General features: G+C 39.6%; 1 protein-coding gene and 1 pseudogene across 1 annotated transcript; one reads left to right on the top strand and one right to left on the bottom strand.

The window, feature by feature from the left end:
* Positions 1 to 693: 693 nt before the first annotated feature.
* On the bottom strand, positions 694 to 2893 carry LOC130140826 (cytochrome P450 71D9-like). Its single transcript, XM_056321348.1, has 2 exons — positions 1907 to 2893; positions 694 to 1554 (listed from the first exon to the last, which is right to left on the bottom strand). Exons 1-2 carry the CDS (start codon positions 2813 to 2815, stop codon positions 940 to 942), a joined length of 1524 nt encoding a protein of 507 aa, XP_056177323.1. The 5' UTR covers positions 2816 to 2893; the 3' UTR covers positions 694 to 939.
* A 5713-nt stretch (positions 2894 to 8606) lies between these two features.
* On the top strand, positions 8607 to 9530 carry LOC130140867 (uncharacterized mitochondrial protein AtMg00810-like; annotated as a pseudogene).
* Positions 9531 to 23859: the final 14329 nt, after the last annotated feature.

Raw genomic sequence — 23859 nt, 5'->3', positions numbered from 1 at the left:
ACCAAATGTGGCTTAACTGTAACGTTATAAGTAGTTAATGCTAAAGAGGGGGAAAATGTTTCGAAGTTGATGATTTATTTTGATGACCTAAAATGGTGGAGATAAAATTAAAAAGAGGAGAAAAAGTGAGGACTTCATTACAATTTGGGCGACAACCCCACCTTTGTATTGATATTGAAAATTGAGTGCTAAATACATAAACTTTTCTTTTGGGACCTAAATACAATCTCTAAACTTGAAAGTCATGATATAATGTGACACTTGGTCCCATGAAGTCGTGGTACATAGCGTCAAATCCCTTTGCATCTTATCTTGGAAAATATGTATAGCACCATATTATATAGTCGTAAGCTGAATTTCTCGCTAGTGGGACCCAAAATCGATGGATGTCTCTTTCCTCCAGAAAATACGTGAAAGTGTCGCCCCCACGTCACAGGGAATATGCACGTCCTTTGACGGGACCAATTGAATCTTCGTGCATGAGAATTGAGACCCAAGTATTTTTTATTTTTTGGTCAACCGAGACCCAAGTATTGAAATATGAGTATTTGATGTAAAAGATTTGTCGACATGTCACTCATCTAATTAAACTTTATCACTTGTAGTATCTAAATACAAATTATTAATAAAAACTTGATTGAAATGAATGATATCACGTCAGCATGTCACGTGATATAAACATCACACAATAAATTTCGAAAGAAGAGATTATACTTTATTAGATAGAATAATTTCTTGTTTGCATATACCAGAACATAATCCCCATCTCATTTCTCATCCCAACAGCTTCCTCGTAGCTTAAACTTTCAAGTAAAAAAATCTCTTGAGCCCTTATTCAAGTACCTAAAAGAAACCCTAAATCTTCACTTCCCATGAGCAGCCACATACCTTTTTTTCAGGTGATTACAAGGAAACACGAATGAGGAAGCTGAAAGAAACTTAGCAATCATAAGGAGTGGGAATCAAGTAGAGATCATCTTTCCTCTTCACAGTCACAGCAAAAGCCTCAGTCATGTCCAGGTCCTCATTCCTCATCCCACCGGGGAGTGTCCAGTCAAAATGGTACAAGAGCATTGCAATCTGAAGCTCCACTTGGGCTAGCCCAAAAGTCATCCCTGGACAAATCCTCCTCCCAGCACCAAACGGTATGTACTCCAAGTAGTTACCTTTATAATCCACGCTAGAGTCATCACAGAACCTATCAGGGTTGAACGCCTCGGGGTCTCTCCAGTATTTCGGGTCTCTTCCCAGAGCCCATGCATTGACGATGCCCTTGGTCTTCACTGGTATTGTGTAGCCATATACTTCACAGGCCTGTGAGCATTCCCTTGGGAGGAGGAGTGGAACTGGTGGGTGTAGCCTGAGGCCTTCTTTGACCACTGTTTTTAGGTATTTGAGCTCTGCAACTCCTGCTTCATCTGCTTTCCCTCTCTTGCCAAATACCTGCCTCACCTCTTTCTGTGCTTTGGACATGATCTTTGGGTTCTTGACCAGCTCTGACATGATCCAGTCGGCTGCTGTGGCTGGTGTCTCACTCCCTGCACTGAATATGTCCTGCGCAAAGAAAAGATGTCGTCACCTAAATGTCGACTGCTGTACATGAGCTGGGGACACGTTTCCTAAGGGTTTATCAGACATAGGAAATCAGAGCACGGGTCATGTTGTTGGAGAAAAGAATGACATTGGAGAAGAATAAAGAATTTTGTGGACAGCGGCTGCGTTGGCTTGCGCTCTCATCCCCCCACGAAGGGATCAGAGTTCGAACCCCAGCGTAGTCGTTAGGGATTCTTAAGTGTGGCGCCGTGGTGGTGGGTCCTGCGCTAGCGTCACCCCAGGTTTACCCCTCCGGCTGTCGGCCGTGCAGGGGTTCCTGGGTCATCAAAAAAAAAAAAAAAAAAAAACTTACGAAGATCACTGCTTTGATATTCTCAGTGGTCAGGGACAATTCCTGATCACCTTGCTTCTGGAACTTCAAGAGAACATCCACCAGATCTTCATCGCCATCTTCACACTGATCACCACTCTTATTCTCTGATCTATTCTTCCTGTGTTCCCTGATGATATCCTCCAGCATCCTGTCAGACTCCTGGTGCAGCTTCTCAATCTTCGGCCTCATCCCGCTCACGACGTGCAGGAGCTTCACTGAGGGGAAAAGGTCGGCAATCCCGAACCCACCCGCAAACTTGATTGCCTCCTTCACCACCCCGATGAACCTGTCCTGCTCCTTGCACTTCTTCCCGAACGCGGCCCTCGACGTCATGCCGTACTGGGATGAGTAGATCTTCTCGGTGAGGTTGATGGTCGTCCCGGCCCTGGCTGCAATCCACCTCACCAGGTGCAACATCTCATCCTCCCGGATGGACTGGTATGAGAGCACTCTCTTTGAACTCAGGAGCTCAAGGATGCAAATTTTCCTAAGTTGCCTCCAATATTCACCGTAGGGTGCAAACGTGATGCTTGTGCAATCATAGGCGAAGATGCTGGAGACAAGGATCGGTGGCCTAGAGGCAAAGATCACATCGTGGGTCTTCAAGACCTCCTTGGCCGTCTCTGGTGACGAGAACACAACCGTCGAGACCTCACCCATCTTGAGGTGCATCAACGGGCCATACTTCTTAGCCAATTCTCTCAGCGTCCGGTGCGGAAGTGGGCCGCCGAGCTGGTGCATGTTGCCTATGATGGGTAGCTTCCATGGACCTGGAGGGAGCTTCGTGGTTGAGCCTTTTGGATTTGGTTTTCTCTTGACAATTTTAAGTGCCATGAAGATGAAGAGGAGGAAACACAATAGAACTAGGAAACTGAGCTGAAGATCCATGAGGGACTAGTGGAGTAGTGTGATGAGATGAATGTGGAAGTTAAGCGTGTGTGTGTGTGTTGAGATTTTTGGTGGAGCTACACAGCTCACACTTATAGGCGTTCATGGGTGGTACTCTTATGGAAGAGCGTCAACGCATGTTTTTAAGAAAAAATTTGGCCGATTTTTTATTCTGTCCAGATATTGTCTGACATAAATTTTTCTTAGATGTATAAATATCCTGTTACTCATCGAAGCTGACCAATCAGACGATGGACCAGCCATTTGAGTGAAGTAAATTGCAAGACATTTAGAGGCGATCCCATAAGGCTTAATAATGCCACTGGCCGAACGCTCCAAAAGCAGCAAAAGGACAAGAGCTCCTAGTTGAAGCATATAAAATTGCAGAAATTATTATCAACGCTGACATGATCAATTTTTGTAATTTTTTAAATATTTTTTTCTGAATTTTTTTTCTTTTTCCAGAAATTTTTCCATCTATTTTCTTTTTCTTTTCTGTTTTCCATGGACCGGTAAGGGCTCACGGGCCCTCGCTATAACCGACGAGGGCATTGCGGCCCTCATTGGTCATTGCTATGGCTGCAGATTGGCCGAGGGAACTAAGAGAAAAAGAAAATATAAAGAAAATTAAAAAAAATTAAAAATTAAAATAGACAACAATTGTTCACATCAAAACTGACCTTGCCACGTAGGATGGCCGGCGTCCACGTTAGTGATTTCCTATCAAAATTGGCTGAAAGGCCTACGTTGGTAAATCGTCAAAAGATTTAATATTAAATTGGCTAAATTAAAAAGATTTATGACTAAATTGGAATCCATACAATAGATTTATGATTTTTTTGGCAATTTTTCTCAAAGTTTTATGGGTCATGTATTAATCAGACCAAAATGTCAAGTGGTGAATAAGAATGAAAAGTCAAGTCTTCATTAATTTGACTTGGAAACCTTTGCGGTCCCGTTGGAACAACCAAATAATGGGTATACAAGCATGACACGGTACAGAGCATTTTGGCTGCATTCTCTGAGTCCATGCATGCCTTCTTCTCCGCAGTCGGATCTGACTTGTTTTCAGTTCTTTTTGTACTTATCTATTACATTTGTATTGTTGTCCTCAATATTCTAGCTCTAAACAATGTGGTCCTCTGTTGAAATCATCTACACCCACAATCAATAGTCATCACACAGTTCCTAACGAGTGTGTTTAAGTTCAAAATAGATCCGGAAGCAAAAAAGAGAATTATATCTTTTTTTCAGTTTCCTTACCTTCACTAACTTCAAATTCACGAACGAGGGAGTGCGCAAGAGCGCCCAAGAAATTCGTTTAAACACTAAATGAGCTTGTCCATATGCCAACTAAATGTTTTGCTTCTAGATATTCAAATGGAAAATCTTGAGAAAAGAAAGTCTGAGCAGGGTGATACATGGCTTGAACTTTGAAGATTCAACCCGACTGACTTGTAGTTGTGAGTCACTTTTTCCTACATTGGCAGCTCAACCTTTTGTTAAATCCACATGTTCCTTTTATTAAAGTTATTCCTACATCCGTGACCACACACGCATACACAATAAACAAACAAACAACGAACGCATCGACATGAAGGTTCCGTTTGTTCCACGAAAAATAAATAATTTAGAAAATATTTTCCTAAAAATGATCGATTGTATCGCTTACAAAAATGAACGAGTGAAAAATATACAAACAATCATCTTTAAGAAAATAATTTCTAAATTATTTATTTTTTGAGAAATAAACGGAGTCTACAACAATGATGACTATAAAATAATAATAATATTACCGAGATTCTTCATCCCCAAACAATCATCACATTTTTTTCGAAAAAAATTATTCTTGGGATTTGGCTAATGGAGCCTTGAAAATGGGCCGAACTACGTGGGCTTCTAGCCCAAGTTGCTCCGCTTCCCATCAAAGGGTAGGACTATCCGAAGGAATTTATAATTCCAAACGTGTTATAAATGCATTGAATGATGCATTGAATGATGTGGATGTATCACTTTTCCCCATTCAATGAATGGTCCCCTCTTTTAATGTACACGATCAGATCCTCATTAATTGTATACATGAACACACATATTCATGTTCATTGTATCATCTAGTCTATAAATAGAGACTTTTGTAAACTTGGTGAGGATAATGATGAAGAATGAAGAAGACTTAACATTTGCTCCCTACTTCTCTCGTGTCTCTTTTTTCTCTCATATTGTACTTCAAGTTGGTCTCCGCGTTGATTCCGAAGATCGCTGTTTATGTTGATTTCTGAGTTGATTCCAAAGATCGTCGTTTACTTTTACAACACGTTATCAGCACGAGCCGGTTAGAATCTTGGATATCACTCAAATATGAGCCGGTTAGAATCTCGGATATCACTCGAGGTAACATACCTTTACCTCTCTACAATTTCTTTTTAAGTATGTCAAACATTACCAAGAGAGAGTTTGCAATGTTAGATATTACTAGAAGTAATTATCTAACATGGGCTTTTGATGTCAAGATACACTTAACATCATTAGATCTTAGTCGATCTATTCTCCCAAAATCTACTTGTTCTCCAGCCCAGAAGGCTAAGGCTCTTATCTTCATCCGACACCATTTAAATGAAGATTTGACTAAGGAGGACCCTGCAATTCTATGGCAATCCCTGAAGGATCGCTTTGATCATCAACAAGAAGTGGTCCTTCCTCATGCCAGATTTGAATGGATGAACTTACGCTTTCAGGATTTTAAGTCCGTAGCAGAATATAATTCTACTATTCACCGAATTGTATCACAACTAAGACTCTGTGGCCAGCAGATCACAGAGATTGAAATGTTGGAAAAAAACATTATCCACTTTTCATGCCAATAACCTTGTACTCCAATAGCAGTATAGGGCAAAGAATTACTCCAAGCATTCGGAGTTAATTTCTGCACTACTTGTAGTTGAAAAGCACAACCAGTTGTTGATGCAAAACCATAATTCTCACCCTACTGGATTTGCACCTGTGCCTGAAGCACATATTGCACGTCATAATAGCAAGAGCCACGGACATTGGAAAGGCAAATGGCGTAACTTGAAAAATCAGCCTTATAAGAACTGTGATAGAGGTTCACAAGGACCTAAACATGGTCCACAAAGAAAAGAAGGTCTAGAAGTACCTAACCAGGTTGGTGCAAATGTTTGTCATAGATGTGGTTCTGTAGGCCATTGGTCTTGCACTTGTCGCACCCCAAAGCACCTGGTTGAACTCTATCAAAGAGAACAAGACGAGAGAAAAACGGAAGCCAATGTTGCAACCAAGCCCTCAATAGAGAATAAAGAATCATCTCTTGACAATACATATCTTGATATTGATGATTTTGGTGATTTAGATTAAGCATCTTAATATTGGTGATTTTGGTGATTTAGATTAAGCAAGATATATATTATATGTTTATGTTTATTCACATGTATTCTCTTAGTTTTGAATAATATTCATGTTTAATTTTATAATTTCATGTTAAGTAATCAATGATGCTAAGCAATTACCTCGAGGAGAACGATGGTATTCTTTGTCTTGTAGACAGTGGTAATACACATACTATCCTCCAGCAGAGGAAGTTCTTTGAGACATTGAAAAATTGTGAAGGGAATATTACCACTATTTCAGGCGATAATTACAGGCTCCGGAAGAGCTCATGTAATACTACCAATGGGCAAAGAAATTTTCAATAATGCTGTTTTATTTTGCCCACGGTCTAAAAGGAACCTACTTAGATTTAACGATAGTCATTCTAATGGGTTTCACGTTGAATCCGAGACCGAAGGTAGTAAAGAATACTTGTATCTAACCCAGATGAGTGGATACAGAAAATAAATTATGGAAAAGTTACCATTATTCTCCTCCGAGTTATACTATACTTACATACATGTAAGTAATAAACATGTTGTGATGAACCTGAAGTTCATGAACCCATAAGGTTTTCAATTATGGTATGACCGTTTGGGTCACCCAGGGTCGAATATGATGCGCTGAATTGGGCATTCATTAACAAATCGTGGGCTCCCTTCACCCACTGATTATGTATGCGATGCGTGCACTGAGGGTAAATTAATTGTACGGCTGTAAGGGTGGAATCTCCTATATTTTTTAATAGAATTCAAAGAGATATCTGTGGGCCTATCCACCCTGCATGTGGACTTTTCAGGTACTTCATGGTCCTGGTTGATGCTTCAACGCAATGGACATATGTTGACCTGTTGTCAACACGTAATATGACCTTCGCAAAAATTACTCACTTAGCTAATTAAATTATGTGCACAATTCCCTGATCCAGAAGATCCAGTTAGATAATGCTAGTGAGTTTACGTCTAAGGCTTTTGATGACTTTTGTATGGCCATTGGGATAGACGTGAAGCATCCTGTGCCACACACAGAACGGCCTAGCAGAATCTTTAATTAAACGCTTGAAAATGATTGCTAGACCGTTGTTGTTGAGGGCCAAATTACCCTTTTTAGTTTATGGGGACATGCGATATGGCACGCTACAACACTGATTAGAATTCGACCCAGTGCATATCATGAATACTCCCTGATTCAATTTGTACGTGGATGTGAACCTGATGTTTCCCATCTGCGAATATTTGATTGTGCCGTATATGTTCCTATACCACCTCCACGGCGTTCCAAACTGGGGCCTCCAAGTCAACTTGGCATTATGAGGATATGAGTCTCTATATATTATAAAATATTTTGGAGCCCCAGATGGGCGACCTGTTTACTGCCCGGTTCGCTGATTGTATATTTGATAAGGCACATTTCCCGGCATTAGGGGGAGAAAGCCTAAAGCTTAAAGAATGTCGTGAAATTTCCTGGAAGGAAGATCAATTGAATTACCTTGATCCACGTACAAGAACGACTAAACTTGAAGTTCAGAAGATTATTAACTTGCGAAATTTAGCAAGTAAACCGCCAAATGCATTTACTGATCATAAAGGGGTGACTAAGTCCCATATTCCTGTAGAAAACGCACCACCTAGAGTGGAGATCCCCTTGGGACCAAAAATGTCTGATGAGCCTAGTCAACGCCGGAAGTGTGGACGACCCACAGGGGCTAAAGACATTAATCCGCGGAAAAAGAAAAAATATTTAGTCACCCAATGCGCCTCCTGCAGAGGAATGCGATCTCGGTGAAATTAGTGCAGCTGCTCCAAATAACAATCCCGGGAATACGGAACGGCCAAATCCTATTGATCTGGGAAACGAAGAGGATTTGGTTGATGTAAATTTTGTGAATGCGGGAGTAAGATATGATAGAATTGCAATTGTCGTTGACGACTCCTTTGCCTCCTTAGTAGTGCTTACTGTCTCAAAAGACAATATGGATCCAGAACCAAAATCCATTCTTGAATGCCAGAAGCATTCAGATTGGAATACATGGAAGGAGGCAATTAAGGCGGAACTAGATCGCTTAATAAACGTTGTGGACCTGTTGTCCGAACACCCAAAGATGTTATCCCTGTTGGATATAAATGGGTGTTTGTAAGAAAACACAACAAAAAGAGTGAGGTGGTGAAATACAAAGCGAGGCTAGTTGCCTAAGGGTTTTTCGCAGAGACCCGGTATAGACTTTGATGTCACTTATTCTCCCGTAATAGACAACGTTACGTTCCGTTATTTGATCAGTATGGCAGTAAATATGAATCTAGATATGCACTTAATGGATGTTGTGACTGCATATTTGTATGGGTCACTTGACACTGATATATATATATATATATATATGAAAGTCCCCAAAGGATTTTCAATTCCCCAAATGGGAAATAATGAATTTGAAATAAAGGACTTGGGTCAAACTAAGTATTGTCTCGGCCTGCAGATCGAGCACCTCCCAGAAGGAGTTTTTATTACACCAGTCTAATTATACAAAGAGGATATTGGAGACATTTTATATGGATAAATCTCAGCGCACCAATGGTGGTCCGTTCACTTGAAGTGGACAAAGACCCATTTACACCTAAAGAGGAAAACGAGGATATGTTAGGACCTGAAGTTCCTTATCTTAGCGCCATAAGAGCACTGTTATATCTTGCAAATTGCATCAGGCCTGATATTGCATTTGCAGTGAATGTTCTAGCTAGACACAGTGCCAATCCAACCCCGAAGACATTGGAATGGCGTTAAACATATCCTATATTACCTCCAAGGAACTGTTGATCTTGGTTTATTTTACCAAAGAAACAGAGATTTAACATTGGTGGGATATTCAGATGCTGGCTATATGTCTGATCCTCATAATGCCAAGTCACAGACTGGTCATGTGTTCCTCTATGGGGACACGACAGTTTCATGGAAGTCAGTAAAGCAATGTATGGTTGCTACTTCCTCAAATCATTCTAAGATTATTGGACTATTTGAAACTGCCAAAGAATGTGTTTGAAGTTTAATACATCACATTCAAGATTCATGTGGCTTATCCTCAATTCATGATGCCCCCTCTATACTTTTTGTGGATAATGCGGCTCACATTGCACAAATGCGTGATGGATTTGTCAAAAGAGACAAAACTAAAACATATTTCACCTAAGTTATTTTACCCGCTGAAAAAGGTGAAATAGATATCCATCAAATTCGCTCTAGTGACAATCTTGCATATTTGTACACTAAATCCCTTCCTACTTCCACATTTGAAAAACTTGTATATGGAATAGGAATGCGTCGACTTGGACGACTACTTTAATCAAGGGGAGCGAATTAACCATCCCTGAAGGATGAAACCCAAAAGGTTTATGGCTGTGCTCTTTTTTCCTTCGTCAAGTTTTTATCCCACTAGGTTTTCCTTAGCAAGGTTTTTAATGAGGCAGCCTATGTGCAATGACTATTAAAATGAGGGGGAGTATTATACGCACTGTACTCTTTTTCCCTTCGACAAGTTTTTGTCCCACTGGGTTTTTCTTGGCAAGGTTTTTAATGAGGCAGTCTAAGAAGTGTATAATAAAAAGTGAACGTCCAAGGGGGAGTGTTATAAATGCATTGAATGATGCATTGAATGATGTGGATGTATCACTTTTCCCCATTCAATGAATGGTCCTCTCTTTTAATGTACACGATCAGATCCTCATCAATTGTATACATGAACACACATATTCATGTTCATTGTATCATCTAGTCTATAAATAGAGACTTTTGTAAACTTGGTGAGGATAATGATGAAGAATGAAGAAGACTTAACATTTGCTCCCTACTTCTCTCGTGTCTCTTTTTTCTCTCATATTGTACTTCAAGTTGGTCTCCGCGTTGATTCCAAAGATCGCCGTTTATGTTGATTTCTGAGTTGATTCCAAAGATCACCGTTTACTTTTACAACAAAACGAAAGTTTTTGTTACACTTCACTAATCTATCTAGGAACCTTAATTTTTAGTTCACTGGCGATACTACTTGAACTTGTAACCTCATAAAAGACATTGTGTGCTTAACTATCCCACTCAGTTGTACTCTCACTCTAGTTTTATTCTTTTGAGGAAAGACAGTTCTTTCTTTTTTTTGGTCAAAAGGAAAGACAGTTCAAGAATTAAAAAAGAGCTAAGTGCACTAAAAGTCCTAAAACTTATCACGAAAATGCAATCGAATCCTAAAACTTATCACGAAAGTGCAATCGAGTCCTAAAACTTATCATGAAAGTACAATCGAGTCCTACAACTTTCAAAAAGTGCATTCAAGTTCTAAAACTTGTAATAAAGTGCAATTGAGTCCTAAAACTTATCACAAAAGTGCAATCGAGTCTACAACTTTCAAAAGTGCATTCAAGTTCTAAAACTTATCACAAAAGTGCAATCAAATCCTAAAACTTTTAAAAAGTACAATTAACGGAAGGACTTTTGATTGGACCAATTTGTCAAATTTTAGGACTAAATTACACCTTTTGAAAATTCTAAAACTCGATTGCACTTTCATGACAAGTTTAGGACTTAATTGCACTTTTTGAAAATTTTAGGACTTAATTATACTTTTATGATAAATTTTAGGACTTTCAATGTACTTATCCCGTTAAAAATAAAAGGAGCAAGTGACATAGAAAGTTAAGTTCATATATTCTCCTACAATGCATTCTGTAAGTCATAAACTTCCTTTAGGATGAAATTGCATTCTGTAGGTTTCTTCCCCAACAATAATAGCTGATGTTTGTATACTCAACAACCCCTGTACCAACTACTTAAGAATGTCTCAGCAGGTGAAGCTAGGCTGATAGGGCTTGGGAACGAGGTACAGATCTCGCTTCCCCTTAGCTCTTCACTCTTCGTTCCCTCAGGAAGCTCCCAATCAAAGTGGTACAACAACATTGCAAGTGGAAGCTCCACGTTCGCAAGCCCAAAGTTCATCCCTGGACACATCCTCCTTCCTGCATCAAAAGGTATGTACTCAAAGCTAGTCCCTTTGTAATTGACTGGGATGTCCTTAAACCTCTCCGGGTAAAAGGCCTTGGGGTTGTCTTAGTATTGAGAAAATGGTCCTAGTAGTTTTTGAAGTTGACAAAATTATTCATGTATATTTTGTAAGTATGATAAATGCCTTCTGAGTAATCTTGACCCGAGATTCATCTTTCCCGTTCACCTAAGGTCTAAGTCCAAGGCCCGAAAACTTTACGTCATGCCTTTCCTTCGCTCTCGCGTTTGAAGGGCCGGTTTAACATACATTGGCCAGCACTTGTTAAACTCGTTGTACATCTAAAATAATTCGTTTTTATTAAAAATAGAAACGCACTTGTTTCTTACATTTTCGTAAAAAAATTAAAACTATTATTTAAGTTTTAAAGCATTAAAGAGAAATTGTATGTAAATCGATAAGTCAATATATATGTGCTTCACCATCAAGCCACTCTACTTAATTGAGAACCAGACATCTCTTTTATACTCACTTTTCGGCAAAAGTATACTATAAGTGCCATAACTTGTGTACGGCGATCACTTTGGTGTCATAACTTTTTTTCGGATCACTTTGGTGCCAAGTCGGAGGAAAATCGATCACTTTAGTGACTCCGGCCAAAATTTCGGCCAAAAAGCTGACCTGGCATTTTTATTTAAAAAAAGAGTGTGACGTGGATATTGGGGTCAACATTTGATGTCCACGTGGACGAGCAAAACGACGTCGCTCAGTCCACGTGGACAAGAAGGACGACGTCGTTCCATTTAGGACAGCAAATGACGTCGCTCAGTTCAAAGGTCTTAGCATCGCGTCGCTCGTCACACCTGCTCTGTCTCCTTCTTCCAGTCGCCGTCGCCTGTCGCTCGTCGCTCGTGGAGCCCTCATTTCGTCGCCGTCGCCGTCACCGTCGCCATCACTGTCACCGTCGCCAACGCCGTCTCTTGCCTTCCCCTTGCGGTCAATCGGCGTCGCTCCCTCATCCCATGGACTGAGCATCACTCGTCCCGTTGGTGTCGGTCCCGTCTCCGTGGCAAATTACGAAGGTCGGTCTTCAAATAAGGGCTATTAATTTCTATTTTGCTGAATTGATCGACACATTGTGCTTCATTGTCCTATGTTTCACTCAATTAATTGGTAGATTAGGGCTGCCTTCGGGAAATTAGGGTTTGAAGTAGGAAATTAGGGCTCGAACTCGGGAAATTGGGGCTCGAACTTGAAATTAGGTCTTGAACTTCTGAAATTAAAGCTTGAACTTCATAAATTATGGCTAGTTGTTCGGATATTAGGGCTTGAAGTGGATTCGATTGTGTTGGTGCCGGGCTGAGTATATGCGATACACTGTGGTCCATGTGGGGACCTCTATCATTGTCACCCATGTGGTCTGATGGTGGCTTTTTCAATCTTGTCAACCATGTGAGGGACCTTCATGTGAAGCTGTGCTCTTTTTCCTATGTGGTGTAGTCCCGAAAGCTAAAATATTGAATTTTTTGGCTTTTTCCCTTCAATGCAGGGTCGATATGGGGGATAAAAACACAATTATCGGCATCATTGTTCGCTATGGAGGAGAATTTGTCATTGGCACTGACGAGTGGGAATATTTTGGGGGACTTGAAGGTACTGTTTATTTCGATAGAAGCAAGCCAGCATATATTAATCTCATGAGGGATATAGTTCAACAATTAAGATGTAAAATAGGAAGTTTGCATTATTGTGTTCCTGGAAGCAGCTTGAAGGACGGTATTAGAAACTTTCATGATGATAATGGTGTTAAGGATATCATCTACCATTATCTTCATGGAAAAGAAGCTGTTGTGTACGTTGAGTCCTATAGTGATGGTGAATCTGATGAAGGGGCTGAGAGAGGAGACGTAGGTGATGGTGCTGCTTTACCTAGTACTCAGGTTGGTGCTAGTTCTATTATAGATGAAGCTGGACATGAGAGGGATGAGAGGGAGGCAAGCCATGCAGCGAGTGAAGAGTTCACTGGATTTGAGTTCACTGGATTGTCGTGGGAAGTTGCTGCATCTAGTGAATCAGATGATAAGGGTGTGACAAATGTAAATTTACCAAGTGAAGATGACGATGAGGAACTTGCACAGTCAAGGCAAAAGCAAAGGGAATTTGGAAAAAAATCAACAGCTGCACTTGGAGGATTGCATGAAGCTGAACCAGGACATAGCATTGATGGAGCTCCAACTGAAGGTAATGACACTGATTATGAAGAAAGTGGCTCTGATGAACAGAATGATAATTCTGAAAATCAGCATGAAGATGATGATCCCGTTGTGCGCAAAAGGAAACGTAAGTATCCGTTATACGATCCTGGCTCTTCTTCTTCTGTGTTGACTGTAGGTCTGAAATTTTCTGATGCCAAACAATTCAAAGAAGGGATTATCAAGTATTCAATAGCTGAACAGAGGACTCTTCAGTTCACTCGAAATACGCAGGACTATGTTAGAGCAAAGTGTTCTCAACCTAGTTGTTCGTGGAAGATATATGGCGCACGTTCAAAGAGGGACGGGTCATTCCAAATTAGGTCATTACAGGAGGAACATACTTGTTCCATCATGTTTGACAACAAAAGGGTAACGAGTGCTTGGTTGTCGAAGCACTTCTTCGATACCATCAAAGCGATGCCCGATGTGAAGAGTGCTCACCAAGAAGCTTGGTGAGGAGCAGTAGGGATTAACGTGTCACTCAATCAGTGTAAAAGAGCCAAGTATAAGGTGATGAGAAAAATTCTAGAGAGGTACAAGGAAGAATATGGTCAAATTTGGGAATATGTTGGAGAATGTAAGCTGCAAAACCCGGGTAGTCGAGTTTATGTTGAGGTTGTGGAGTGGCCACTGCCTAACCATGGGACTAACTTTGATCGAATTTATATTTGCTTTGATGCATGCAAGCGGGGATTTGTTGCTGGTTGTAGACGAGTCATAGGGTTAGATGGATGTTTCTTGAAGGGTGTGTGCAAGGGAGAATTGTTGGCTGCCATTAGGAGGGATGGCAATAATCAGATGTTTCCAATTGCTTGGGCTGTTGTGAAGGTAGAGAGCAAGGACACTTGGTCGTGGTTCCTGAAAAATTTGATGGCGGACCTTGAGATCACTAATGGAGGAGGTTGGGCATTCATGAGCGACTAACAAAAGGTAATGCTGGTGCAACTGCACAAACAATATTTATGACATTTTATCTTGCACATGCCTTTATTAATGCCTTGATGTATGAATTCTTGTAGGGACTTTTTCCTGCTCTAGCTGAGTTGATGCCATTTGCTGAACATAGGATGTGTGCGAGGCACATATATGCAAACTGGGCAAAGATCTACAAAGGGGAGAAACTACAGAAGCAATTTTGGATGATAGCTAAGAGCACCAACATGGCTGATTTTAGAATTCACAAACAGCAGCTGCTTGACTTGACGAAGGACGGTTATGAAGCACTTTTTCAAACTGAACCTAGGCATTGGTCCAAGGCCTTCTTCAGTGAAGAATTCAAGAGCGATATCATTGATAACAATCTTAGTGAAGCCTTCAATGGCAGAATTTTAGAGGCGAGGTGCAAACCAATCATCAGCATGCTTGAGGATATTCGAGTGATAGTCATGACAAGGCTGCAAAAACAGAGAGATGAGGCTGCGAAGTGGACTGGACAGTGTGGTCCTAGGATTGCTAAAAGATTGGATGACAACTTGGCGAGTAGTAGGTTCTGTCATCCTATCTAGAATGGAGATGATGGCTATGAGGTCATGGAAAAAATAGACAAGTATGTTGTCCAATTGGACAAACTAAAGTGCTCATGTCGAGCTTGGCAACTTTCTGGAATTCCCTGCACACATGCCATTTGTGCCATCCAAGCGAAGTACCAAAATCCCAAGGATTACCTGCATGGTTACTACCACAAAAGCACATATCTTGTTGCGTACCAGCACATGATGCAGCCTATTAGAAGTACAAAATTCCGGGAGCTGACAAATCATGAAGCCCATCATCCTTTACCACTTAAGAAACAAATGGGAAGGCCTAAAAGGAGACGAAGAAAGCAGGAGGGAAAGCCCAGAAGTAAGAAGATGAGCAGGTCAGGTGTAGAGATAAAATGCTCATATTGTCGTGAGGTAGGTCACAACAAAAGTGGTTGTCATTTGAAGAAGCAACATCAGTTGCTTCAACAGCCAAGTGGAGGGACTCAAATTGGATCAAGTGCAGTGCCAGTACAAGAACCAGTGAAGGGGCTGGAAAGGCCTACTTGGAGGGCTAGGCGATAGGCATGCCGATTGTCTAGTCAAGGGCCCGCTTGAAGGCCAAGTTCAAGAACCACCAAGAGCCAACCGGAGGCCCGAGGTTTAAGGGCAACCTCCTCCTCGACTGTTGCACAGGCTAGGAGAAAATATCCAGTAAGCTATATGTATTTGTATTAATCTTTAATGAGCAGACTTTGGCTTTAGTTGACATTGTTTTGTTCTTATCAGTTGAGAAGAAAATCAACTGAACAAGCAGCTCAGGTTCCTCAAAGTGAGGCACCATATCAAACAAGAGGGGTCCTCGGCAGAAGATTAAGGCAATATGGTTTTGGAATTTATACGGACTTCAATACTGGAATGACTATTTTGCATGTAAATTTTGTACATCTTATGCATTTCATTTGTGAGTTTTTCACTTTTATGACAATATTGCTTCTTCTCATCCATGATTATGTTGTAGCCTGTGAGGAGTTCAAAGGTTCTCATATCTCAAGTTGGCCCAAGCCAAGAGTCAAGAGCTGCACCAAAAAGAATCCAACCAACGTCGCAAGCAGCTGGTTCGAAGAGAAGAAGGGTGGCTACAGAGAAGAGTGTTCGTAAACTGCCACCAACAAAAAACTCAACACTAGTTCCTGATCAACCAGCACATGCTGACAGCTCCAAAACAGCCACCAACACCAGTAAGAAAAAGATAGTTGCTGCGCCTAAGAAGAAATCTCGAGCAAGAAGGCCAGTAGAACAATCTGCTGGTCCAGCAGTTGAAAAAGATGCAGCTGGAGCAGTTCAAAAAGAAGCAGTTCTAGCTGTTGAAGAAGATGCAGCTCAAGCAGTTCAAGAAGAAGCAGCTCTAGTTATTGAAGAAGATGCAGCTCCAGCAGTTTAAGAAGAAGCAACTCCAGCTATTGAAGAACCTGCATCTTCAGAAGAACAACCTACAGTTCGTCCAGTTCGAAAGAGTCAAAGAATTATGAATCAATTCAAGAAGCCGTCGAAAGGAAAAGAAAATGGTGGACTTATCACTATTGACTAATGGGAGGGTGTTGAGGTGATTGTTAGTTTTTGTGAAATTAGGGAGGTTTACCGTATTGGCTAATAGGAGGTTGATTTTTTGTAGTCCTGGAATGTTATTGACTAATGGGATGTTGTGTGTAATGACTAAATTCGATGTTTACCATGGTTAAGGTGGTTGTGATTTCCATATTTTTGCACACGTGTTTATTCTGTTTTAGTATAGTACTGGTGTGGTGGGGTGCTTGTAAGTTGCATCAGTAAGTTAATATTCAAAGAAACTTACTGATGTAGTTGGTGGGGAGGGTGGAAATTAGTGCTGCTAGTGCTGGTTTTTTGTGCTATTTTCAGGTGCAATATAGTGCTTGCACCAGCTGCTGATTTTGTGTTGTTTGAGAGTGCAGTATGGTATTTGTACTAACTGCTGATTTTGTACTATTTGGGAGTATAGTATGGTTACTATTTGGGAGTATAGTATGGTAGCTGCTGATTTTGTCATATTTGGGAGTGCAGTATAGTGCTTGCACCAGCACGCCAGCACGTGCTGGTGCAAGCATTTTGAACCGGTTTTGAATATGGTTTGGGGATTGTTTGGAGCTGGTGATTGAATATGGTTTGGGGGCTGTTTGAACCAGTTTATGAGTATGGTTTGGGGCGGTTTGGTGCTGGTGAGCAGTGCTGGTACAGTTACTGCTTTGATTCTGGAATGATCTGGTTTAAAGATTGGTTTGTTGGAACCAAAGTCTCCATTTTTCAAAGAAACACACGGCATGACACTTAAGTGATCAACTTTCGGCCACAATTGGCACTTAAGTGATCACTTTTGAACCACGACTGGAACTTAAGTGATCACTTTTGAACCACGACTGGCACTTAAGTGCTCACTTTTGAACCACGACTAGAACTTAAGTGATCACTTTTGAACCACGACTGGCACTTAAGTGATCACGATTAGAAACATTTGGCACTAAAATGTCAACTGCTGAACTTGTGACGACTTCATAATTTGCTGCTACGCAGAGTTGCAACACCTCATTTTTCAGTAGTGAGCCTTACTCCATAATATGCAACCATCTAACCAGATGAAAAAAAATACAACAAATGAGCAAGTGAATATGCAGCAACTGAGCAAGTGTAGCAAATGAGCAAAAATATGAAGCAAATGAGGAAGTGCAGCAAATGAGCGCAAATGAGCAAAAATATGCTGCCAATGAGGAAGTGTAGCAATGATAGCAAATGAGCAAAAATATGTAGTAAAATATGCTGCAAATGAGAAAGTGTAGCAAATGACAGCAAATGAGCAAAAATATGCAGCAAAATATGCTGCAAATGAGGTAGTGCAGCAAATGACAGCAAATGAGCAAAATTATGCAGCAAAATATGCTGCAAATAAGGAAGTGCAGCAAAAGACAGCAAATGAGCAAAAATATGCAATAAATATGCTGCCAATGAGGCAAAACTGCATCAAAATATGCAGCAACAAAATACTAAGCAACTCAACATTGAGAACCAATAAATTCCAACCTTCCATTTGTCATAGATTGCAGCAAACCTCTTGTTACATACAAAAATTGCAGCAAACTAATAACACAACCGTAGCTACAAATTGCCAAATACAAGTACATAGTACAAGCCTATCTTAAATTATGGTAGACTAAGAAACTTTTGCTCATAACTGACATTACATTTGACCATAAAATAGGCTATGAAAAATATCAATAACACAATCAACAATCGATAACACTTTCTTTCGATTTTCATCCTTCGAACTTCCTTCTTCAAATGGTTGGCCAGAGATGCTAAAGCCTTCATTTCAGCTTGCAATGAGTCGACATCGTCCAACTCGTCCAACTCGTCCATTAATGCAGGTGGAGGTTGATGTCGAGCTTCAAGTAGCTTCACTATCACCTCTGTTGGTCGATCTGAAAATTTCACATCAATCCACTTGAAGAATTTGCACTTCGAGCCTTCTTTGTACCTGGCGCATCCATGGAATCTTCTCCCGGGGTTCAATCGAGTCCAAGATGTTCTTCTTGGACTCGGTAATCCACAATAGCAGAAGAACCGACCTTCTTCTTCACTTCGTTCAAACGAATTTGAGCCGCTAGTGAAGCTCCTGCCATCCATTTGTAACCTTTGGCTGTCAATTTCGGGAAAACAAGGAAATAATATGGCCGGTTAGGGTTTGCAATTGGGGAATATGTCCAATTAGCCGATTTAGGGTTCCTATATTTGGGGGAGAAAGGTTGAACGACGTCGTTTTCGCTATAAGGGCTTATTGGACTCTCCGGCCTGCTCCGGCCAGCCATCTCAGCATCGAATATTAATAAAAAAGAGCCACATCAGATTTTCGGCGTGCCATGTCAGCTTTGGCACTAAAGTGATCGATTTTCAAAAAAGTTGGCACCAAAGTGATCCAAAAAAAAGTTATGGCACCAAAGTGATCGACGTACACAAGTTATGGCACTTATAGTGTACTTTTGCCCTCACTTTTCTAATCTTCAAGTAAACCATTTATTATAGTATATTTAACATGGAAAGGCGGGCAATCATTTAGCATAGGAAACCACGAGCACACCAGATAGCGTAAAACGTGGACTATCTATCTCCCTTTTGCCATGTTTTGAAGAGAAACGATGGTTCCTTGGACTTTCTTCCAAAAATTAAAATAATATTAGAAAGAGCCGTGCTACCCATATTATCGCATGTCCAGGTGCATATACATGACGGACTGATAGGCTGCGTTTCTTAGAAATATGCCAGTACCCGCACACCCAGTCTTCCTAATTGGTGAGATATATTTTCTCTTTCCTCTCACTAGGGAAATAACCCCAAAATTTAACGTCCCAAAGTTCAAACGAAGCAATTTAAGAACATGCTCAAGTCCAATCCTTTTACCATGTTTCGAAGAGAAACGATGGTTCCTTGGACTTTCTTCCCAAAATTAAAATAATATTAGAAAAAGTAGTGCTACCCATATTAAGAATTGATTTATTGAATGATGTGGCAATAAATAAATCATATTTAACCACCTGCCTGGGTGGCACTGCTGGAGCGCGCACTCTTCCTCTCGTAAAAGGTTGAATGTTCGAATCCCGAGTACCGCAGGGTGACTTAACCGGTGCACGTGTGTGGTGGCTAGCACGTGTCGCCCCCAGGGTTTACCTCCCGGCTGTCGGCCGTGCGGGGGTTCCCTAGGTCACCAAAAATAAATAAATAAATAAATCATATTTAACACCGAATAGCGATTTATCAAATTATTATATATATTAATTTTGTAAGCCACAATAAGAATACTTAGCATTTTGCTTGGTTTAATTGATCTCGATCAAATTTTGCTAGAGCAACCACGTAAGTATAATAGTTTTGTCTGGATTGGTTTTAAAATAAAGTATATTAACTCGGAACTCCTAAAGCAAATTGTTGTCCAGTCAAATCAATCATATAACAACGAATAATTTGAATTTTGTTTTTTTTTTGTCAAAAGAGAAAAAAAACAATCGATGTCTCGTAATTTCCGGCTAGAATTGGTGAAATGATACATTAAAGGTCGGCGACTTTGGTAATTTCAAAATCCGGTTTTCAACTAAATCTTTGAGAAACTCGCCCCTTCCTTGACATTCTTGTGGTGGGTGCACTCGTTTTCCACAAGAGATGGTGGTGCCCTTTTTTTTTTTTTTTTTTGAACTTTCATAATTGTCTAGCCAATCAATTATAAAAGCAAAGAGATGGTGACTCTTTTTATAAAGGAAAATGAAAGGAGGCCAACTTCGAAAGCCAAAATGAAAGTCCTACGGCGAGAAATTACAAATGAACTGTTTTTTAAGTACCATTGATTTATACCTTAAGATTCTCAAATCTTAGAAATTTTGTGATCCACAAAGTAAGTGAAAAGCATACTTTTGGATTTAACGGCTTAATTGTCCAAAAAAACCTAAATCTATTATACAGAAATCAATTCAGTTCTAAAATTTTCAATTATGCCAATTTAGTCTTAAACATTTCTTTATGTCAATTTAGTTTTAAACATTTTAAAGATTTGTCAATTTAGTCATAAATCTATTATTTGGATACTTAATCTGAAGGACTAAATTGGCAAATTATCAAAAAGTATAAGACTAAATTGACAAATCATCGAAATGTTTAGCATGAAATTAGCACAATTAAAATGTTTAAAATTGAATTGACTTTCATACAATAGGCTTATGACTTTTATGAAATGTCATCAGGCCTTGAGGAAAGAAGGAAAGTGTCTAGAAGAGTGTTGGGGATTGTATATAAAAACTCTACTCTTAGCCAACTCTTACGCAACTTGTGACGGAAGTTAGCCTTGTATAGTAAGGCTGGGAGCATTACACACTTTTACATAACTTAGTAATACAAGTGCAATAATGGAAGCCATCGAAAGATGCTTCTAATTCATCTGGCCAAAAGCAATAGCCGACACAAGTAAAACACACAATACAATAACACAAGCATGTAAACAAACTGCATTTTTAAAAAGGTGGATTCTCCTAATTTGGTCATCTCCATAGTCATCACTTGCTTCTATGTAAGGACCTGGTCTTTGGATTAAGGTTAGATTGCCATGTGTCCCATTGATTTTTGTGCTAGCTATTATAGGGATTGAGACTTGGCTGTGGCCAATTGTCTAAATTCATGAGATCAGTGCCTCTATAGTCCCAAAGGTCTTGAGGTAATTTCATAGGATCTGGAATGCTTTATTTGTACTCCCCTGAAACTTACTGGATGGCATCTCTAGAAGATTCATGTGCTGGGAAGTAATCCCAAGGTATTTCTTTCCTAGTTTGCATCGGGCCATATGGACCTTGGTATAATGTGATTCCTTTCGTATAGGACTCTGAGTTTCATTTATTCACCATCAATTTCCGCAAGACTACAACATTAGGATTTTTACTCCATAGCAATGGTATACATAACATTACATAGCTGGGCTGGTCCAGACGTGTAAAATTTCCCTAGTCTATAAAAAAGGATGGTGGTATGGACTTTTGGATTCGGGAATTCAAGCATTAGCTTGGTGGTGAATAAACCCGTCAAACAGATGAGTCGGGTTGAAAATTGTCCGATCTACATAGATCCATTTCCATACAATGCAAATCTAATAACCCATACCTAACCCAACCCATATTCAATCATACCCGACTTGACCCATATTGCTAAAACACTTCTATTTTTAACCGAATATAGGTAAACTCATACTCAAATTGAGGTGAGAGTGCGGAACGAGAGAGCACGAGATCAATCGAGGGTGAGAAAGAATAAAGAGAAAGTCATAGAGGTGGGTTGGGTCTAAGTAAGTTATAAACTCATTTATGACCCATTTAACACTAATATTATGTTTAAACCCATTTATGACCCATTTACTGAATATAACTAACATATATAATAACTCAGCTCATCATATATGAGTTAATAAATTGGTCTATGATTCATTTTGATAGGTCTAGTAGTGAATAAATTCTTTAATAAGCTAATAGATGAAACAACTTTGAGGTAGTGTTTTTGGGATCCTTGATAGATGAATGCACCAATGATCCTATTGACTCTAGCAATAGGGATTTCAATGGCTATGGTATCACAATGAAATATATACTAGTAGAACCATTATGAGATAACGACACAAATGATCATTAAACTTTGATTCAATATGCAATGTAGTTCTTGAACTTTTAATTTGTTCATTATGATCCCTGAACTTTATCCCAATGTGCAATGTGGTCTCTCGACTTTTGGTACATGTTCAGTTTAGTCCTTGAACTATATGAAAATGTTTAATATTATCCTTCTATTAATTCAAGTTCAGAGACAACGTCAAATATTTTCATAAAGTGCAAGGACTAAATTGAACATATACCAAAAGTTTAGGGATCACATTGAACAAATTAAAAGTTTATGGACTACATTGAACATTAGGATGAAGTTCATAGATCATATCGAACAAATTGAAAGTTCAGGGACCACATTGCCCATCAGGCTAAAGCTTAGAGACCATTTGTGTCATTTTCCCAATCATTTTCGTTCCTCTGGGAAGTTGGCTGGATCGAATGAGATAAGATGAACAAATGGGTAATCGGGATGTACGCGAAATGGTCTTAAACTCAAGCCTCTATATTTTCTAAAAATCTTGAGCTGATATTCCCTTAGGAGAGGTCTGGCTTGCCTAAAGAATTGTCCTGTGAAAATCAATTGATCAAATATGGTGGCAACTCTCAGGTTGAGAAAATACGAGGATAACCCACTCTGTGGAGTGCAGCAGTTGATGTGCACCTGAACAACGGAGGTTCATTTTTTGGCCTTGAAAGTAGATCTGCGAGAATATTTTTGTCTCCTTATATGTGCTTGGTTTCGAAGTAATTATTTTCACAAGAAAGTGATAGCCCATAAGATGGAATTCTAATTTTTAATTCCAGACTCAACTGCTAATATTTCCTTGAACGTAGAGTGTAATGGATTTCTGCCCAGGAGAGTCACCATTGACTTCTTCAAAGTGAACAGCTGCTCATATTTGTCACTAGCATCTGTTTGTAAGAGTGGGGTTTTTTTTCATTAGTTTCCGCAGTGGATCTGCTTATCGGAAACGTTCTCATCTGAGAACTATAACAATTCTTTAGCAGTATGTCCAATCACAATTCATCTGTTGAATAGATCAACTCATCAAGCTTGGCCAAAAGAAAGCAAAGAAAGCAAAGAAAACTATTTGACTAATCTTTTACTAATTAAAAAATGGATCGATGCAAGAAATTAATTTGTCTTCCATGTGGGTAATGTTAATTAACAATTCAGACTCTGAATACCAATTTCCTCACTTCCAAACATCATGGAACGACTTGATAGTTAGTGAGTTGCCTATAATTATCTCTCTAGTCAATCATTGCACCAAAGGAAACAAGAGAGAAGCAATAGATTATGCGAAAGCACATGATCTGAGCATAGCATAATTTAATAATTCCATTTCTTACATTGAAGCCTACATAGGAACCTCCAATTCAATCCAGACATTGTTACATAAGAAGCCTCCATAGGAACCTCCAAAATGTCCACCTCAATGAATCTCGCAATGTACATCTTCTTCCTCCTCCGAATCTTAACAATATTTTTGTTCTTCAACTTGAATGTGAGTAGGTGATTAAGACCCCTTATCTCATCTTGTTGACTTTATGACTACTAAATTATATATTTTTGTTCTTCCAAATTATTATTTTTTCCATTGGCGGGATGGATAGACCATTTCTTGTATGTTGACTTTGACTGATTACATTATGCATGATGATAATAACCTTTTTTTTTCCAAACATGATGATCATGGATTGTCTCCTCGACTTTTTCCAAACATGATTTTTAACTCCGATCAAGAAGGCGAGTGACATTTTTTCTAGA

This window comes from Syzygium oleosum, unplaced genomic scaffold (genome assembly GCF_021117445.2).
Source record: "Syzygium oleosum isolate NSW1041296 unplaced genomic scaffold, Sole_v2.1 Sole_v2.22, whole genome shotgun sequence".
Lineage (NCBI taxonomy): Eukaryota > Viridiplantae > Streptophyta > Magnoliopsida > Myrtales > Myrtaceae > Syzygium > Syzygium oleosum.
Note: the sequence above shows the minus strand (reverse complement) of the source record. Positions and strands in the feature narration are given on the sequence as shown.